The 20,982-nt window shown below is 51.9% G+C and overlaps 1 protein-coding gene across 1 annotated transcript in view; it reads right to left on the reverse strand.

The window, feature by feature from the left end:
* DHRS7C (dehydrogenase/reductase 7C) overlaps window positions 1-20,982 on the reverse strand; it is a 45,156-nt gene that overhangs the window by 2,042 nt on the left and 22,132 nt on the right. The window contains exons 5-6 of the mRNA XM_075903563.2: window positions 8,411-8,503; window positions 390-545 (exon numbers count right to left, since the gene is read on the reverse strand). Coding sequence (XP_075759678.1) covers window positions 390-545; window positions 8,411-8,503 — 249 coding nt within the window. The remainder of the gene's footprint in view (window positions 1-389; window positions 546-8,410; window positions 8,504-20,982) is intronic.

The raw sequence follows: 20,982 nt of genomic DNA on the forward strand, positions 1-20,982 counted from the left end.
TCTTTCTACACTGGTCACATGACTCCCGCAATCTCCTTTTTATTCTGCCCCCTTCATCTGTTCTTCTCTCTGGGGATTTATCTAAATGAACAGTTCGAGTATGTGTAAGGATGGGAGTGGGTTTCAAAACCCAGTATCCAGCCCAAACCGCAGCTTCAAAGCAATTTTTAGAGCTGTCCACCTGGGTTGAGGAACTTGCATCCACAGGCTACATAGGTATACCCTTAGTTTACAGCAAGTTGGGATGTAAATCTATCCTAGTGTGTGGTCCCTGCTACCATACACTAACATTTCTCTAATGCCTCTCTCCTTTCTATCCACTTGTCCTCTAACTCTCTATCCTCCGCTTCTAAATGGCCCACAGTTCTCAATTGCACTTTGAACCTTACATTTCCAAATGGAGGCCTCCCAGTTGCCAGGCTCTGGTTGAACATGGTATGAACGGATGAATGTTGGACTCACGGTGCTGATACAAACATCAAATTCTTCCACTTCAGCTCTAAGACAGTCAAAAAATCCTTGAGCAGCATGCTTAGAAGCAGCATCTAAGAGACAAGCAATAGGAGAGACAGCCTTATCAAATGCAAAAACACTAAGGTAGGCATACCTTGATGTTTTTGTTTCTTAAATCTGCCAGTGCGTGGTAATTTTCCAGAGAGAGGAGAGGAATAAAGTCAACAATTGAAGAAATTCACTGTACAAATAAGGACAGGTGATACACCTAGTAATACATCATACAGATGCTACTATAAAAACACTGATCTTCACTCCATAGCTAAAGTTGAGTTGAATTTAACATTTAAACTAGGGATTTAACTACTTTGGTTAACCACATTGTATCCCCCCCAAAATTACAGTGTGTACTCTTTGCACACAGAATAGTTTTTATGAGACTTTACACTTAAATCTGATAATCAGCGTCTCAGTTAAAATAGTCGCCAGCTGTGACAATTTCATCCAATAACTGGATTTTGATTCCTCCTGGAGCCAGGCTAGCATTCCTGAAAAACACTAGCCCTACTTCCAATTGGCTTTTCTCCTCAAGAAATACAGGAAGGAGGCAAGCAGAACTCTTCCCATCATGGGAGCCAGAGAATATCTTTGTGTAGGAAATCAGAAAAGAAGGAGCAGGAAAAGCCCAGCAGTTCAGGGCAGCTTCCCATACAATGGGTCAGTCTGCTCCCTGCTCTCCTGGCCCTGCAATACCAGGCCTGGGAAAAGGAGGAGGAGGAGTGAAGAGGGGCAAGCTACACCTAACTCTCCAAGGCCTGGGAGTAAGCCGTGAAGATTCCCCCAAGCACGCAGACAGAGGTGTAGATTAGGGATGTTAAATATTGGTTGATTGAACAGTCGATTAACTTCGTGAATTCTTAGTCCCTGGGGTGGCACTGGCAGCTATGTACCTATACCAGTCTTTATGGTCCTACTCCTGGGGAGCCCCTTGCTACCCATGGTGCTGTCTCTATTAAAGACAGCAGCGCAGAGTGCGAGGTGGGAGCTGGTCCGCAAGGGGATCCAGTTTAAAAACTGGCTCCCCTCGCAGACCAGCTGTCTGACACCCTGTGCTGCTGCCTCTGTCTGGGGGGAGGTCTGAGCTCCTGCACCTGGCGCGAGCCAGAACTGAACCGGGCTGCCTGGCTTCTAATACACTTTAAATGCAAAGCCACAGCAGGGGTAGGTCCCAGACTCAGTGCAAGCTGAGACTGAGTTGGGTTGCCGGCCCTACTAAAAAATGTACTGGCAAGAGGCAGAGGGTGGGGAGGGAATGTGAGTAATCTGGCATTAAGCTTTTGCTTATCGGTTAATCAACTCTACACCCCTAGTATAGATTAGAGGGGGCAGTGGGTTGATGCTGGGCCTGTGTACCTGTAAAATACAGAGGCTTGGGTGGGTATAGGGCCTACCACACACCCAAAGTTACACAGAAAATCTCTTCCTTTTATTTCTTTATAGATATGGATACGTAGATATAGATACACATTACATTGTATTTGCTCTAAATTAAATCACACCTTTTTGATTGGTTAGGTTACTTTGCAAGAACCAATCCATGTAGAGAATGTTCTATCCATGTGCGGTTCACAAGGAACCCGATTTTTTCATTCCAGGTTTATCTTGTCCATAGTCTGTAGCTTCGGAGTGTTGGGCTGTGTCTACACTGGCCACTTATTCCGGAAAAGCGGCTGCTTTTCCGGAATAACTTGCCAGCTGTCTACACTGGCCACTTGCTTTTCCGGAAAAGCAATGACGATCTAATGTAAAATCATCATTGTTTTTCTGGAAAAACTATGCTGCTCCTGTTCGGGCAAAAGTCCTTTTCCAGAAAAACTGTTCCGGAAAAGGGCCAGTGTAGACAGCACAGTAGTCTTTTCCACAAAAAAGCCCCGATCGTGAAAATGACGATCGGGGCTTTTTTGCGGAAAAGTGCGTCTACATTGGCCACAGACGCTTTTCCGGAAAAAGTGCTTTTCCGGAAAAGCATCCTGCCAATGTAGACGTGCTTTTTCCGGAAATACTTCTGGAAAAGGGTGCCAGTGTAGACATAGCCTTGCTGCCTATCTTAGCACTATACTGATTCCAGCAAATGGTTTGTAAAACTCTTTTTCTTAACTTCACTTTCCATTTAGCTTCCTAGTCATGCCCACTATGAAATGAGACATATCACTTTTGTTAAGCCAGGCCTATACCTTGTGAATATAATTTGAAAAATTATAATTTGCTGCTCAGTATTGTTCTAGTAAAATATGTGTGGCAACATTGTATGTGAAAATATGGTGTTAAACATTCAAAATCCCACAGTCTTGCCTATACAGAAATCAGGTTTGTTTTAAGTAACAGCAGGACTGTTAGGTTTGCCTTAATTCGCATTTAAGCAGGAAACAGAATCATCAAGCAGAAAGGCAGTATGTAGGGGCACAATTAGAAAGGCAAAAGCACAAACCGAGTTCAATCTAGCTAGAGACATAAAGGAACAAGAATAAATTCCACAACTATATTATAAGCAAGTAGGGTTGCCACATAGACCCTGCCAAAAAAACAGGCACACTTGATCATGGGCGGGGGGAGGGGAGAGGCAAGGCTGGCTAGGAGGGGGGCGGAACAGGGAAGCAGAGCTTGCTGGGGATGGGTCTGGGGGCTGCAGGGCTGGACTGGAGGAAGGGGGGCAGGAAGCAGACCTGGCGGAGGGGCGCAGGCACTGGCCACAGCTGGAGTCCTTCGGACTGTGCCCCCGGCAGGCACTCCCTCTAGTTGCGAGCAGAAGCCCGGCAGGGACGGGGTCGGGAGCTATTCCCCCCACCCTGCTTCTGCTCGCAATCAGAGGCTCCAAGTGGGGAGGCAGGGATGCGATTGGCTCTGGGAGCCTCTGGTTGCATGCAAAAGCCGGGCGGGGGGAGTGGCTGGGAGTCCCAGCCCTCGCCCCACCCCGCTTGGCTTTTGTGTGTGACCACAAGGCTCCCAGTGCCAATTGCGGCCCCACTTCCCAGTCGTGCCCCTGCCTCCCAGCAGGGAATTCCAAAAATACTGGACATTGCACATGTCCAGTATTTTCTGAATTGTTCTACCTGACAGACAGTGCAAATACTGGACTGTCTGGTAGAAAACCAGATACCTGGCAACCCTATAAGCAAGACAGGGTAGGCCCCAAGGACAGGGTAGGCCCATTGCTTAATCAAGAGGCAGAAACAATAACAGAAAACTTTGAAATGGCAGAGGTGCTTAATGACTTCTTTGTTCTGGTTTTCACCAAGAAGGTTGGTGGTGACTAACAGTGAATGCTAGTGGAAATGGGGTACGTTTAGGAGTTAAAATAGGACAATAACAAGTTAAAAAATACTTAGGATATGTCTACACTACAGTTCTTATTTGAACTAACTTGGTTCGAATTAGTTAATTCGAACTAAGCTAATTCGAACTAACGCTTCTAGAACTAAAAACTAGTTTGAATTAGCGTTTTGCTAATTCGAACTTGCGTGTCCACGCTGATTGGATGCAGGGGTGCATTTAAGGGCGGCTGAAACCAGTTCTGGCAGTAGTTGCTTCAGATCATCAGGACAGTAGTTGCTTTGTCTGGATGCTGTCTGAGGCTATCTGAGGCTTGTGCTTAAAGGGACCCCCCTGGACAGCCGGTTCTCAGTTTTTCTGCTTGCTTGCCTACGTCGCCGAGGGACAGCAAAGCGTTGGTCTCTGTGCCCGTCTGTGTCGGTGCTTCCTTTCGGGGACACCGCCGCAGGTGGCAACATGGAGCCAGCACCCTGTACTTTCTGGTGCAGTTTATGGACTTGCTGCTGCAAGCCTGCCACCAATGGCTGGAGGCTGCCTGGTTCCACCTGGTGCATGTCAGCCCCCTGCCTCTCCGCCTGGCTACCCTGGGGCCCATGGAGCAGCTGCGGCAGCGCCCAGGCACCGGCGTGCCCCGCCACATCTGGCGTCTGGACACCAGCAGCGACTGGTGGGACCGCATCGTCCTGGAGCGCTGGGAAGACCGACAGTGGACCCAGAACTTTAGGATGAGGAGGGACACCTTCCTGGAGCTCTGCGAGTGGCTCACCCCTGCCCTGCAAAGAAGGGACACTCGCATGAGGCCTGCCATCCCCCTCCAGAAGCGGGTGGCCATCGCCCTCTGGAAGCTCTCCACGCTGGACAGCTACCGATCCGTCGGGAACCAGTTCGGCGTGGGGAGATCCACCGTCGGAGCGGTGCTCATGCAGGTATGGCACATACCGGCCACTGGGCCGGAGGTGAGGGGGGCTGCAAGGAGGGGATGGGCCGCCCCAGGGAAAACGGGGGGTCGGGGATGGAGGAGGCAAAAGTGCCCCGCACCAGAGGCGCCGGTCTCTCCCGGCCTTACTACACGCCGCCCAGGGGGGTTGCTCCCGGGAGTAGGGCATGGTGCACTGCCAGGGCACGATCACTCCCAGCCACCCGGGCGCCCCACTGATTCGCGCTTTGCTGTGTCTCTCTCCGCAGGTGGTCAAGGCCATCAACCGGGTGCTGCTCCGCAGAGTGGTCTGCCTCGCCGACCCAGACGCCGTCATCCAGGGGTTCGGCGCCCTCGGCTTCCCCAACTGCGGGGGGGCCATCGATGGGATGCACATCCCCATCCGTGCCCCGGAACATCAGGCCTCCCAGTACGTGAACCGCAAGGGGTACTTCTCCATCCTCCTGCAGGCCGTGTGTGACTACCGGGGACAGTTCATGGACATTAATGTGGGCTGGTCCGGCAAGGCACACGACGCCAGGGTGTACCGGAACTCCTCCGTGTGCCAGAGGCTGCACGCCGGGACCTTCTTCCCCGACCACCTCATCAGGGTCGGGGACGTGGACATGCCCGTGTGCCTGGTGGGGGATGCGGCCTATCCCCTACAGCCCTGGCTCATGAAGCCCTACACGGGGCACCTCAAACCCTCCCGCCAGGCCTTCAATGCGAGGCTGACCAGGGCCCACATCATCATTGAGGGGGCCTTCGGGTGACTGAAAGCCCAATTTAGGTGCCTCCTCACCCGCCTCGACCTCGCCGAGCACAACATCCCTCCCGTGGTGACAGCATGTTCTGTGCTGCACAATTTGTGTGAGAGGAAGGGGGAGGCTTTCCTGCCAGCCTGGATGGCTGAGGCTGACCGCATGGCTGACCAGTACGCTCAGCCCCGCACCGCCGCCATCTGGGAAGCCCAGCGGGGGCCGTCCGGATCCGGAAAGCCCTGCGGGAGAGCTTCCTGGTGGAGGAGGAGGACTGAACTCTCCCTGCATGCCCCACTGGGGCCTTCTTCCACCCTCCCCCCCTTCCCCTTTCCCCTCCCTAACCTCCCTTCCTAATGTCAAATAAAGACACCTGTTTTGGCAAAAAAACCCCTCTATTTATTTTACATAACTGGGGTGGGGGAGGGAGGAGTGAGGGTGGGAGATGGGAGGGGGAAACCTGGGAGGAGGGGGCTGGAAAGGGGTGGAAGGAGAGGAAGGGAAGGGAAAGCTCAGGCTTGGGGGTCCGGCTGGCTCTCCCGTCTCGCAACACTGTGGGTGCGGGGACCTCGGGGGGGAGTGGGTGTGGAGCGTGGGGAAGGAGGGACGGAGGGTGTGGAGGAAGTGGGAGAGGGAGCAGGGGCAGCAGAGGGAGCAGGGGCAGCAGGGGTGGGAGGAGGAGCGAGAGCTGCGGCAGCCGCAGGAGCCGGAACAGGAGGAGGCAGGAACTGGTCCACCAGGCTCTGGAGGTGGCCTCTGAGGCTACGGCCCTGCTCCTCCAGCACATCCACACTCTGATGGCGCAGCCGAAGGTCCTCCCGGACCCAGGGCTCCTGGTTGCGGAGCAGCTGCTCCATGAACTGGAGGTGCCGCCGCTGGTAGTCCTCCTGGTTTCTGGCATGTCGGCTGGCCCGGGCGCGGGTGGCTGTTGCAGGCAGGGTGGTGCGCCCTGCAGTCCCAGGTGCTGCAGCTGTGGTGAAACAAGAGCAGCGGTCAGTTCTCCCTGGGGACAAGGTGGGTGAAACCCAGCCCCCCTCTGCAAGGCCAAGGCCCCTGCATGACACCCAGCTGCTGCTCCATGGTGGGCAAGGCCCAGGCGCACGGTCCCTGGGCTCCCTCTTCCCCCAATCCCCCAGTACACATAAGGGGAGCATGATGGTACTCACAGGTGGAGGCCTCCCCGGCTTCGGACAACACAGGAGATGTGCTCTGTGGGGTTCGTCGGGGGTCCTGGGTCCTGGATCCTGGGTCCTGGGCAGGCTCCTGGCAGGCTCCTGGCTCACGGCATCCTCCGGCTCCTTCTCCTCTGTGTCCAGGACCGGTCCCTCTGCCTCGGGGTCGATGACCACCCGGGGGCATGGTCGGCGTGAGCCCCCAGGATGCGGTCCAGGGCCTGAAAGTGGGGGCAGGCCTCCGAGTCGGCCCCTGGCAGGCAGGCCTGGGAGTAAGACTGCCGCAGGTCTTTTATTTTGCAGTGGACCTGCTCCTGGATCCGCTGGTGGCCTCTGGCGGCCAGGCTGTCAGCCATGCGGCCGTAGACAGCCACGTTCCTGTGGCTAGTGCGGAGATTGTGGACATTGGAGGCTTCCCCGCAAACCTCGATGAGGTCCACGATCTCCGCACTAGACCAAGCGGGCGCCCGCCACCTGCAGCCCCGGGCAGGCTCCTGGGAGCTGCCAGGCTCATCCCGGGAAGATGGGGAGGGCTGGGTGGCATCAGGTGGCTGGCTCATGGCGTGGCAGGTGCAGGATCTGCTGGCTGGGTGCTGGCAGCCTTGCAACTGGCACAAACTGTGTAGCCAGCCCGTGGCCCTTTAAGGGGCTGGGAGGGGGGCAGACAAGTTTCCCTGATGTTGGCCAGAGTGGCCACCAGGGCAAGCTGGGAAGGGTTAGCCTCCCACTAGTTTGAATTAAGTGGCTACACAGCCCTTAATTCAAACTAGCTAATTCGAACTAGGCGTTAGTCCTCATAGAATGAGGTTTGCCTAGTTCGAATTAAGTACTCCGCTAGTTCGAATCAAGTTCAAACTAACGGAGCGCTAGTGTAGCACCTATCAAAGTTAGTTCGAACTAACGTCTGTTAGTTCAAATTAACTTTGTAGTGTAGACATACCCTTAGAGAAGTTAGATGTCTTTAAGTCACCAGGGCCTGAGGAAATGCATCCTAGAATACTCAAAAGAGCTGAAAGAGGTGATATCTGATAATAAGATGATAGGTAACAGCCAGCATGGATTTTGTAAAAAACAAATCATATTAAACCAATCTGATAACTTTCTTTGATAGCATATAAAGCCTGGTTGATATGGGAGAAGTGGTGGACACAGTATACCTAGAGTTTAGAAAGGCATTTAACACAGTCTAAAGTAACATGGATTTGCAAAATACAAATTGTGTCAAAACATTCTGATAGCTTCCTTCGATGGGATAAAGTCTTGTAAGTAAGGGGAAAGCTGTGGCCATAGTATACCTAGACTTTAGTAAAGCATTTGATATTGTCTCGCATGACCTTCTTATCAGTAAACTTGGGAAATACAACCTAGATGGGGCTACTATAAGGTGGGTGCATAACTGGCTTGTGGGACAGAATCCCAGCTCTTACCATGCAATCTGATTCAGGCATGTGTACCAATGGAAAGACTCATTAATTTCAATTCTCGCCACTGTAGTATCTGGGCTTGATTTGATATTTCTCAGTTGGCCAAGACCATAGTTGTATTAAATTTTTTTTTAAAAAACCATATTAATATCTTCATAGGATATGATGAGAGATTTTAAAAACAAAGCCCAATACCAAATTAGCTGCTCCTTTGCAATTTAGTCATCCCAGAAATCAGAGAGATAATTTGATTAATCCTACCCCAAATTAATATGCTTAATGAGAGAATATCATAATCATCATGTCATAGAAATATTTCATGTTTTAATACGTAAATTTTATCTTGTAATCACTTACAAGCAGCACGAAATGGAACTCCTAATTTTCCTTGGATATTATTTACTAGGACAATTTGGCCAGTTCTTCTTGAGATCATGCTGGGAAGAAGGGCTGGAAAAACAAAAACAAAAACAAAAGAAAGTAAAAGGTGAAAAAATTAACATAAATTAAGCTTGGATATAGAAATTCTATTGTTGTTGTCATGTTACTCCCAGAATTAGAGAGAAAGGAAGGCCGGACTTTTATTGGACCAAATTCAGTTGGTTAAGGAGAAAAGTTTTAAGCTTTGCATAGAGCTCTTCAGTCCGGGAAACATACTCTGATTGGTTTGAGACATGCAAGCTCCTACCTGGCTCCCCAGAAGAGGAAACATGTCCTTGATGCTCCTAAGTGAAGAAGGAACACCATGAGAGCTCCAAGTGCAGTGCCCTCACCCTGAGTGTTGGCTTTGCAGCTCCCATAGGCTAAGAACAGTGGGCAGTGGGAGTTGCAAAGAAGGCACCTGTGGGTGGAGGCAGTGTGCAGATCTGCCTAACTATTCCTCCACCTCAGAGCAGCAGGGACATGTCACCACTTGCGGGAGCTGCTCAAAATGATTGCCACCCAAATCCGGTACCCTATAGCTCCCTCCTGCAAACACACACCCTCCCAGGACCCAAATGTGGTTAGATATTGATAGATGTTAGGCTGCGTTTGTGTGTTCTGCCCCATCCCTGCACAGACAGCTGGCACAACAGACCTCAAGTGAACCACCTAATGACAAGAAGATCAGCCTGGTTTATTGCTGATGAAGAATAGTACTAGTATTCTTTCCCATACCCTCTCCTGTTCCCCAACCACCAGCCACCATCCCTGAGCCACTTCCTGCACCCAAAAGCCCTTCCCAAGCCCAAACCCTCATCCCCTCTCATAATCTGAATGCTTGGCCCCGTCTTTCTTGTAGATAAACTGGGAAATACAACCTAGATGGGGCTACTATAAGGTGGGTGCGTAACAGGTTGGAACTGTTCCCAGAGAGTACTTATCAATGGGTCACAGTCATAGTGAAAGGGCATAGCAAGTCAGGTTCTGCAGGGATCAGTTTTAGGACCAATTCTGCTCAATATCTTCATCAACAATTGAGTACGCTTATAAAGTTTGTGGACGATACCAAGATGGGAAGGGTTGTAAGCAAGACATGAGAAGTAATTCTTCCACTCTGTGCTGATTAGGCCTTAACTGGAATATTGTGTCCAGTTCTGGGCACCACATTTCAAGGAATATGTAGACAAACTGGACAGAATCCAGGGAAGAGCAACAAAAAGGATTAAATGTTTAGAAAATATGACCTATGAGGGAAGACTGAAAGAATTGGGATTGTTTAGTTTGGAAAAGAGAAGACTGAGAAGAGACATGATTAAACAAAAAACGGGATTATGTAGCACTTTAAAGACTAACAAGATGATTTATTAGGTAATGAGCTTTCATGGGCCAGACCCACTTCCTCAGATCAAATAGAAAATTGGCATGACCATATATACCAAAGGATACAATAAAAAAAATGAACACATATGAAAAGGACAAATCAAATTTCAGAACAGAACGGGGATGAGGGGTGGGGAGGTAAATGTCTGTGAGCTAATGATATTAGAGGTGATAATTGGGGAAGCTATCTTTGTAATGGATAAGATAATTAGCGTCTTTGTTAAGACCTAGGTGTAAAGTGTTTCAGCTAGACCAGACTAACATGGCTACATTTCTATTACTAAGAGACATGATAGCAGCTTTCAAGAATCTAAAAGGGTGTGCAGCACCACTGAGTCTTAATGTCCGCTCGCCTGCCTCTCCCTGTCCCTGCTCTGTGGCTCTTTTTATCAGCCTGCCAGACCTATTAGCAGAACATGGAACCTGTGAAAGAGCCACTTATGTGGTGGAGAAGCCTTTTAACAGGAGATTGCCAAGCCCAGGTACGTACTGTCAGTTTCTGAATGGCATGTGCTGGTCTACAGGGCCTGAGTTTCAAATATGATCACCAGACTCTTGAGACTTCAGCCTGCTCCTGTGTCTGCCCCAGCTTTCTCCAGTCTTGTCCTTGCCCTACTTGGCAGGGTAGAGGGGGAAAAATTATTTTCCTTCTGTTGGGATATGTAAAAATTAATAGGGGTCTGGGATATCTATACATTAGTGGTTAAGAAGTCTAGCCAAAATGTCAATTATCCTTTAAACATGTTTTTCCCCTTTCTCCTGGCAGCCTTGGAAGATGGTTGCATTGAACAGTGTCTTGTTTTGTCTTCACACTTGTTCTATAATAACATTTTCAGGGTCAAAGCGCTTTTCACAACCCTATAAGCTGCTGATTAAGACAGTATGTAATGCTAATTCAACTAAAAACCAATAAACAACAAATAGGGGCAGGTATAATTGTATTAATCATCTGCTTATTAATATTCATTGTGTAGGAGTTAACATTACTAAATAAGGTTTTAGGTAAAGTAGTGATAAATGTGTGAATTAACATATTAACATAGATAAAAGGGTACAATTGGTAACAAACCGTTGCCACTCAAAACGATGTGTTGGGGGGTTCAAAGTGCGTAGACAATAAAGCAGTTCCGTTTACCCCATCCATTCCTGGGTTGCCTATGTCTACTCTAACACCTTCACCCTGATGATAAGACAAGAAGCAATTGGCTTAGATTGCAGTAAGAGAGAGTTAGTTTGGCCATTAGGAAAAGCTTCCCTAACTGTCTGATTGGTTAAGCAGTAGAATAAATTGCCTAGGAAGGATGTGGCATCTCCATAGTTGGAGATATTTAAGTGTAGGTTAGATAAACATGTCAACGATGATCTAGATGGTACATGACTGCAGGGCACTGGACTTAATAATCTCTCCAGGTTCCTTCCAGTTCTAGTATTCTATGATCTGGAGTCCCCTACAGTACCCCAAGTCCCTTGTCCCTAGACTCACTCCAGAGCCCATGACCATAGCTGGAGTGATCACCCTCTGTCATACTCGATGCCCTGTCCCAGCCCAAATTCTCCTTCCATACCCTTAACCCTTCATTTAAGGCCCCACCCCATAACCTGAACTTCTAACCCAGTGTTTATAAACCCTCCAATACCCCATTCCCATCAGAATACTTTACTCCCTATTATGAAGGTTGCCTTTGAGTATGAGGACTGAGAGGTCAGATGTGGAATTATCATTTTGTGAAAAGTGCTTGCCCGTGAGAGATAGGGTGTTTTAATCTTTTATGATTTTTCTGTGCAAGTTCTTTAAAGAATATAGTGATTGTCTGGTTCACTCACATAGGGTATGTCTACACTACAAAGTTAGTTCGAACTAACGGACGTTAGTTTGACCTAACTTTCATAGGCGCTACACTAGCACTCCGTTAGTTCGAATTTAATTCGAACTAGTGGGAGGCTAGCCCTCCCCAGATTTCCCTGGTGGCCACTCTGGCCAACACCAGGGAAATTCTACTGCCCCCCTCCCGGCCCCGGACCCCTTAAAGGGGCACGGGCTGGCTATGGTGCCCGTGCCAGGTGCAAGCCTGCCAGCACCCAGCCAGCAGACCCTGCACCTGGCACGGATTGAGCCACCGACCCGATGCCCCCCAGCCCTCCCCCTCTTCCCGGAACCAGGCTGGCGGCTCCCGGGAGCTTGCCCGGGACCGCAAGAGGCGGGCACCCACCTGGGCTAGTGCGGACATCGTGGACCTTGTCCACTATCTCCGCACTAGGCACAGGAAAGTGGCTGGCTTGGGCAGGAGAGCTGCCAGCCTGGCCACCCAGGAGCAGGTGTGCAAGAGAATCAAGGTGGTCCACTGAGACCCCCGACCCTGAGCCCTGAGCTTACAATGGCCGTCCTGGGTCAGACCAAAGGTCCATCTAGCCCAGTAGCCTGTCTTCTGACAGTGGCCAACCCTAGGGACCCTGGAGGGGATGGACCAAAGACAGTGACCAAGCCATTTGTCTCATGCCATCCCTCTCCAGCCTTCCACAAACCTTGGGCAGGGACACCACTCCTGGCTAATAGGACTCCATGGACCCAACCTCCATGACTTGATCTCACTTCCCTTTAAACTCTGGGTATGTCTACACTACAAAGTTAGTTCGAACTAACGGACGTTAGTTCGAACTAACTTTCCTAGGCGCTACACTAGCGCTCCGTTAGTTCGAACTTAATTCAAACTAACGGAGCGCTTAGTTCGAACTAGGTAAACCTCATTTTACGAGGATTAAGCCTAGTTCGAACTAGATAGTTCGAATTAAGGGCTGTATAGACCCTTAATTCGAACTAGTGGGAGGCTAAGGCTTCCCAGGTTTCCCTGGTGGCCACTCTGGCCAACACCAGGGAAACTCTATTGCCCCCCTCCCGGCCCCGGAGCCCTTAAAGGGCCACGGGCTGGCTACACAGTTTGTGCCAGTTGCAAGGCTGCAAGCACCCGTGCCAGCAGACCCTGCACCTGCCACACCATGAGCCAGCCACCCGAGGACACCCAGTCCTCCACTGCTCCCCAGGACCAGCCTGGCGGCTCCCAGGAGCCTGCCCGGGGGTGCAAAAGGCGGGCGCCCACTTGGTCAAGTGTGGAGATCGTGGACCTCACCGAGCTTTGGGGGGAAGCCTCCAATGTCCATGATCTCCGCACTAGCCACAGGAACGCAGCCGTCTACAGCCGCATGGCTGCCAGCATGGCCGCCACGGGCCACCAGCGCAGCCGGGAGCAGGTCCGGTGCAAAATTAAGGACTTGCGGCAGTCCTACTCCTGGGCCTGCCAGCCAGGGGCTGACCCGGAGGCCTGCCCCCACTTCCACGCCCTGGACCGCCTCCTGGGGGTTCATGCCGTCCCTGCCCCCCGGGACGTGATTGACCCCGGGGCAGAGGGACCGCTCCTGGAGACGGAGGAGGAGGAGGAGGAGGAGGAGGAGGAGGGCTCTGAGAGCCAGGAGCCTGCCGCCAGCCTGCCCAGGACCCGGGACCCCTGAGGCACCCCACAGAGCCATTCGCCTGTGTCATCTGAGGCCGGGGAGGCGTCCACCTGTGAGTACCCTCGTGTTCCCCTTATGTGTACGGGGGGCTTGGGCGAGAGGGAGCCCCGGGACCGTGTGCCTGGGCCTTGCCCACCACGGAGCAGCAGCTGGGGATCCTGCAGGGGCCCTGGCCTTGCAGAGGGGAGCTGGGTTTCACACACCTGGGCCCCTGGGGAAATTGACCGCTGGTCTTCTTGCACCACAGCTGCAGCACCTGGGCCTGCAGGGCGCACCACCCCGCCTGCAGCAGCCGCCCACGCACGGGCAAGCAGGACAGCCAGGAACCAGGAGGACTACCAGAGGCGGCATCTCCGGTTCCTGGACCGACACCTCCGTCTCCAGGACCACTGGGTCCAGGAGGACCTCAGGCTGTGCTGGAGGAGTCTGGAGGCCCTGGAGGAGCAGGGCCATGCCCTGCGAGGCCACCTCCAGAGCCTGCTGGACCGCTTTCCATTTCCTCCTCCCCCTGCTCCGCCTCTTGCTCCCCCTCTTGCTCCCCCTGCTCCCCCTCTTTCTCCCCCTCTTGCTCCCCCTCCTGCTCCCCCTGCTCCCCCTGCTCCTCCTGCTTCCGCTCCTGCTTCCGCTCCTGCTTCCTCCACACCCCCTGTCCCCTCTGCCCCCCGCTCCACAACCATTCCCCACCGACGCCCCCGGACCTGCAGTGTGGCGAGACGGGAGAGGCAGCCGGACTCCCACCCCTGAGCTTTCCTTTCCCTTCCTCCCTTCCCTCCCCTCCCCTTCCAGCTCCCTCGTCCCAGGTTTCCCCCTCCCTTCTCCCACCTTCATTCCTCCCTCCCCCCACCCCAGTTCTGTGAAATAAACAGATGTTTTTGTTTGAAAAACAGGTGTCTTTATTTGACAGTAGGTAGGGAGGGGAAAGGGGAAGGGGGGGGGGGGTAGGGTGGAAGAAGGCCCCAGTGGGGCATGCAGGGAGAGGTCAGTCCTCCTACTCCTCCACCTGGAAGCTCTCCCGCAGGGCTTCCCGGATCCGGATGGCCCCCCGCTGGGCTTCCCGGACGGCGGCGGTGCGGGGCTGATCGTAGTGTCCAGCCATGCGGTCAGCCTCAGCCATCCAGGCTGGCAGGAAAGCCTCCCCCTTCCGCTCACACAAATTGTGGAGCACACAACATGCCGCCACCATGGGAGGGATGTTGTGCTCGGCCAGGTCCAGACGGGTGAGGAGGCATCGAAAGCGGGCTTTCAGTCGCCCGAAGGCCCCCTCCACCACGATGCGGGCCCTGGTCAGCCTGGCATTGAAGGCCTGGCGGGAGGGATTGAGGTGCCCTGTGTAGGGCTTCATGAGCCACGGCTGCAGTGGGTAGGCGGCATCCCCCACCAGGCAGACGGGCATGTCCACGTCCCCGACCCTGATGTGGCGGTCGGGGAAGAAGGTTCCGTCCTGCAGCCGCTGGCACACGGAGGAGTTCCGGTACACCCATGCGTCATGTGCTTTGCCGGACCAGCCCACATTTATGTCCGTGAACTGTCCCCGGTGGTCACACACGGCCTGCAGGATGAAGGAGAAGTACCCCTTGCGGTTCACGTAACGGGACGCCTGGTGTTCCGGGGCACGGATGGGGATGTGCGTCCCGTCGATGGCCCCCCCGCAGTTGGGGAAGCCGAGGGCGCCGAATCCCCGGATGACAGCGTCCGGGTCGGCGAAGCAGACCACCCTGCGGAGCAGCACCCGGTTGATGGCTTTGACCACCTGCGGAGAGAGACACAGCAAAGCGCCAATCAGTGGGGCGCCCGGGTGGCTGGGAGCGTGCGTGTCCTGGCAGTGCCCCGCGCCCCACTCCTGGAAGCAACCCCCCTGGCGGCATGTAGTACGGCCGGGACAGCCCGACCCCTCCGGTGCGGGGCACTTTCGCCTCCTCCCGCCCCCCCTTTGTCCCTGGGGCGGCCCATCCCCTCCTCGCAGCCCCCCTCCCCTCCGGCTCGGTGGCCAACGAGTGCCGTACCTGCATGAGCACCGCTCCGACGGTGGATCTCCCCACACCGAACTGGTTCCCAACGGATCGGTAGCTGTCCGGTGTGGAGAGCTTCCATAGGGTGATGGCCACCCGCTTCTGGAGGGGGATGGCGGGTCTCATGCGAGTGTCCCTTCTTTGCAGGGCAGGGGCGAGCCACTCGCAGAGCTCCAGGAAGGTGTCCCTCCTCATCCTAAAGTTCTGGGTCCACTGTCGGTCGTCCCAGCGCTCCAGGACGATGCGGTCCCACCAGTCGCTGCTGGTGTCCAGACGCCAGATGCGGCGGGGCACGCCAGTGCCAGGGCGCCGCCGCGGCTCCTCCACGGCCCCCAGGGCGGCCAGGCGGAGAGGCAGGGGGCTGACATTCCCCAGGTGGTGCCAGGCAGCCTCGAGCCATTGCTGGCAGGCTTGCAGCAGCAAGTCCAGAACGTGCACCAGAAGGTGCAGGGCGAGCCGTGGCTCCATGTTGCCACCTGCGGCGGTCCCCCCCGAAGGGAAGCACCGACACAGACGGGCACAGAGACCGACTCTTTGCTGTCCCTCGGCGAGGTTGGCAAGCAAGCAGGAAAAGCTGAGTACCGGCTGTCCAGGGGGGTCCCTTTAAGCACGAGCCTCAGATAGCCTCAGACAGCAGCCACACAAAGCAACTGCTGACCTGATGCCCTGCCAGAACCGGTTTCAGCTGCCCTTAAATGCCCCGCTGCGTCCAATCAGTGTGGACGCGCTAGTTCGAACTAGCAAAACGCTAGTTCGAACTAGTTTTTAGTTCTAGATGCATTAGTTCGAACTAGCTTAGTTCGAATTAACTAATTCGAACTAAGTCAGTTCGAACTAGCGCTGTAGTGTAGACGTACCCTCAGTTAGTTCGAATTAGCGCTGTAGTGTAGACATACCCCTAGTTATTATCAGGGCATCTTGTACTACATGAGGTACACCACATGTTATGAAAGATATGTGTAGTACCTATGGATCTTGAAAGGTGTATTGTGAGAGTGGAAGGTATTGTCCGCTGTAGTGATGGCAATAGGTCTACAAATTTTGCATCAGTTGTTCTGGCAGGGTATGGTGCCACTTTGAATTGGTATTTCCTGGTCTACAGAGACTGGGCTTCTGAAAAGGGAGGGGATCAGGAAAGATTTATGTGAGAATGTGGTCCCTGTCAAGTATGAGTTGTAATTAGTGCTGCCAATTAATTGCAATTAACACCTGCAAATAACTGAAAAATGCATTAATTGTAATTTGTTAATTGTACACATCTGGGCTTGGTGGGAGGTATTGGGCTGACGTCCCAACCTGGAGCTCTGTGCCTAGCAGGGTGACAGAAACCTAGCCCAGAGCCCTAGAGGCAGTGTTGGGGGGATGAAGCCCGAAGACCCATGCCCTGAGAAAGGCTGAAGGTTTGACTCCCTGAGCCCCAAGTTTCAAGGTGGGGCTGATGTTCCAAGTCAAGATGGAGCTCAGAACATCGAGTTGGGCAGTATCCCGGAGCCCTGTGCTCTGAGTGCTCCCCTGTAACCATGAGCAGAGCTGAAACTTAGAGTTCCCCACACCTTGCAGGGATGAAATCCCCCACTCTGAGCCCCTAACGCCCTGGGGCTGAAAATGGGGGGGAGGGTGTCACAATATTTTTAAACCCAAATGGTGTGATCAGAAAAAAAAAAGTGTGAGAAACACTGCCATGTAACACAGGTGACTGGCAAGCTGCACTCTGTGCCTGATTTACACCCCTGAGGTAAATCCACCTTGCGAACATGCACTCACTCAGCTAAAGGGAGTAACATTAGTTCGGACTAAGGGCTTTAGTCCGACTAACACGTCCCGGCGCGCACTTCCTGGTTCGAATCAGCTGTGATTCGAACTAGCGCTTCATTAACTACTTTGATTGTCTCCATTTGCATCCCTAGTTCGAACTAGGGATGCAGTGTAGACATACCCTTAGGCTACGTCTACACTGGCCCCTTTTCCGGAAGGGGCATGTTAATTTCAGCTATCGTAATAGGGAAATCCGCGGGGGATTTAAATATCCCCAGTGGCATTTAAATAAAAATGTCCGCCGCTTTTTTCCTTCAAAGTAGGAATAAGATCCTCCGGAAAAGGGCACTTTTTCCGGAGGATTGGGGCCAGTGTAGACGCTCTTTTCCGGCTTTTCTAAAAGCCGGAAAAAAGCGGCGGACATTTTTATTTAAATGCCGCGGGGGATATTTAAATCCCCCGCGGATTTCCCTATTACGATAGCTGAAATTAACATGCCCCTTCCGGAAAAGGGGCCAGTGTAGACGTAGCCTTATTGTTTATCTATGTGATTAAAACTGCAATGAATCAAGATTGATTTTTTAAAACTCTCTTAGTTGCAACTGATTAATGACACTCTGTATGAGTTCCATTGTGCAACTGAAGAGGGTTTTATTTCTGTATTGGAGTAGGTTCCTGAGGGGTATTGGGTAACCCATTCCATGATGAAACCTATATCTCTGGTGCCATGTCCCCCTTTTTTTCTCTGAGAACATGATTTTGAATGTGTTATGGTGACATTTTCCTCAATGCATATGTTGTGGCAATTCATAATGGATTGTGACCTCTCCTAAGGTGATAGTGCTGGACTGGGATCTGGAGCTACTTTTGCTCTTTCCTGTGTCCAGAATGTACGTATTTTAGTGCTGGTCTGAAATCAGGAGCATTTTGTGTTGAGATGATTTCTGCCCTAACCACTGAGTCCAAAGAGTGATATGCAGTGGTGTACTATCTGTATTACGTTGGATTCCGTTTTTGATCTTTTGGTCTGCCATATATCTAGAGCCAGCAGAGAAGGAGAAAGACAGATGCAGAGGGAACTAACGGACCCCACAGCTCTGGCATGTAATGACTTTATTATTATGGTTGCAAAACTGAAATTGATACAAAAGTGAGACTTTGCACTTGGGAAAGGAGGATAGCACAGGTCTCCATGAATATTTAAAGGGATAGGACATCACATTCCTTCAACCTAATTTAAAAAACCTGCTAGACATGTATGCTTTATAGTTTACATGGCTAACAATAAACACCAAAGAGTTGCAGGTAGACTGCTACACACCCCTAAATTGAAAGTTTATTCTGTCCTGGAATAATAGTAGCTAACTAACTAACTAAAAGAATAACCCAGGGGTCAGTGTTGGGGCCAGTTTTGTTCCACATCTTCTTTAATAATCTGTATGATTAAATGGATTACACCTTCAGGAAGTTTCTAGATGACAGTAAGATGGGGGGAAATGTATATATTCTGGAGGGTAGGGAAAGGATCTAGTGTAACCTAGACAAATTGGAGAATTGGGCCAAAAGAAGTTTGCTGAGGTTCAACAAGACACGAGCAGAGTCCTGCACTCAGGATGGAAGAATCTCATGCACTGCTACAGGCTGGGGACTGACTAGCTAAGCAGTAGTTATGTCCCTTTATTCGGCTCATGTGAGACCATATCTGGAGTACTGCGTCCAATTTTGAGCTCCCCTCTACACAAAGGATGTGGACAACTTGGAGAGAGCCCAGCAGGGGGCAACAGAAATTAATATAAAGCTGGGGTGCATGACTTATGAGAATAGGCTGAGGGAACTGGGCTTATTGAGTTTGCAGAAGAGAAGAATGAAATCCCCTTTGAAAGCAGACTTCAGCTACCTGAAGGGGGGGATCCCAAAAAGGATGGAGCTAAGTCAGTGGTCCCCAACGCGGTGCCCATGGGTGCCATGGCGCCTGCTGGGGCATTTGTGCGTGACCGCCAACAACCTGGGCTGGCCCCGCCCCCGGCGCACGGGAGGTGCCGGCCCCAGGCGTGCAACACGCACCGGCGCTGGGTGCGTGGCGCTCGGGTGGCCCCAGCCCCGGGGCACATGTGGGCGCTCGGGTGCTCGGGCGCGCGGCGCTCGAGCAGTGCCGGTGCCGGCCCCAGGTGCCCGGCACGTGAGTGGCCCTGCCCCCCGGGCGCCCAGGAGCCTCTAAAGGTTGGAGACCACTGAGCTAAGTTATACAATGGTCTCAAGTTGCCGTGGGGGAGGTCTAGGTTTGGTGTATAAAATCAGTCAAATGGAAAAATGGCTATTTCAGTTATTGTGTATAGAATGGCGCTGATCAGGCTTTTGAGATTACACTGAGCTGCTCTTCAGGGCTGGAAAACAAAGTGTGTCACTACTAAGTGCAAAGTAGAACAGGTTGTTGAGCATAAGTGATTGACACGTTTCCAGGGACCATTCAGGCTGAAGTGACCCTTTTAATATCTCTCTAGTCATAAGGAATAAAAGTGGGAGCTATGGACAGCAGCTGGGAGGGGGTTGTTAATGGGGATCCCTCGTGGACCAACACTGGCTTATTATAACAATCTGTAAGCCAAGGGATCCATGCCCCCCCCCCCCCGATCAAGTCCTCCCTGTAGCCTGCATAAGCTACATCCCTTTCTGCCAGTGCAGCCTGGGGCTAAGATAGGCTTACTTGTCTTGATTCTGCATGATTCCCAGAAGCAGCCACCGAGTGCCTTCAGCCCCTAAGCAATTGGCAGCCAAGGAGGCTCAATTACTGCCCCTGCCTGAGTGCCAGCTCCTCAGCTCCCTTTCACTGGGAATTGTGAGCTGTGGAGGTGGACATGCAAGCACAAGGGTACCGAGCAGTGCCTCACTGATCACCCATGCACTTGGAGGATGTAGGGACCAAGTGGATGGATCTTGGGAGCTGCAGTAAGAGCTGCTGGAACTCTAAACTCCCGCTTGCAACCCAAAACCTTCATTCCTGGCCAGATCCCTCATCCTCTCTTGTACCCCAACCTGCCAGACCCCCATCTGGCACCCCAAACATCTCATCTGTCTAGGACGGAGTACTGCAGACAGGGATCTAGGGTCATAGTGGACCACAAGCTAAATATGAGTCAACAGTGTGACACTGTTGCAAAAAAAAGCAAACATCATTCTGGGATGCATTAGCAGGAGTTCTGTGAGCTAGACATGAGAAGTCATTCTTCCACTCTACTCTGCACTGATTAGGCCTCAGCTGGAATACTGTGTCCAGTTCTGGGCAGCACATTTCAAGAAAGACATGGAGAAGTTGAAGAAGATCCAGAGAAGAGCATCAAGAATGATTAAAGGTTTAGAGAACATGGCCTATGAGGAAAGACTGAAAGAATTGAGCTTCTTTACTTTGGAAAAGAGAAGATAGAGAGGACATGGTAGTGGTTTTCAAGTATCTAAAAGGGCTTTACAAGGAGGAAGGAAAAAAATTGTTCTTCTTGGTCTCTGAGGACAGGACAAGAAGCAATATGCTTAAATTGCAGCAAGGGAGGTTTAGGTTGGTCATTAGGAAAAACTTCCTGTCAGGATGGTTAAACACTGGATACATTGCCTAGAGAGATTTTGGAATCTCCATCTCTGGAGATATTTAAGAGCAGACTGGACAGACATGTATCAGGGATGGTCTAGAGATGGTGTTTGGTTCTGCCGTGGGGGCAGAGGACTGGACTTAATGACCTCTCAAGGGTCCTTCCAGTTCTAGTAGTCTATGATATTTGGAAAAACTACTTCACTATGAGAGTGGTGAAGCACTGGAATGGGTTACCAAGAGAGGTGGTGGAATCACCATCCTGTGAGATGTTC

This window comes from Pelodiscus sinensis, chromosome 20, assembly GCF_052426305.1.
Source record: "Pelodiscus sinensis isolate ZL-2025 chromosome 20, ASM5242630v1, whole genome shotgun sequence".
NCBI lineage: Eukaryota > Metazoa > Chordata > Testudines > Trionychidae > Pelodiscus > Pelodiscus sinensis.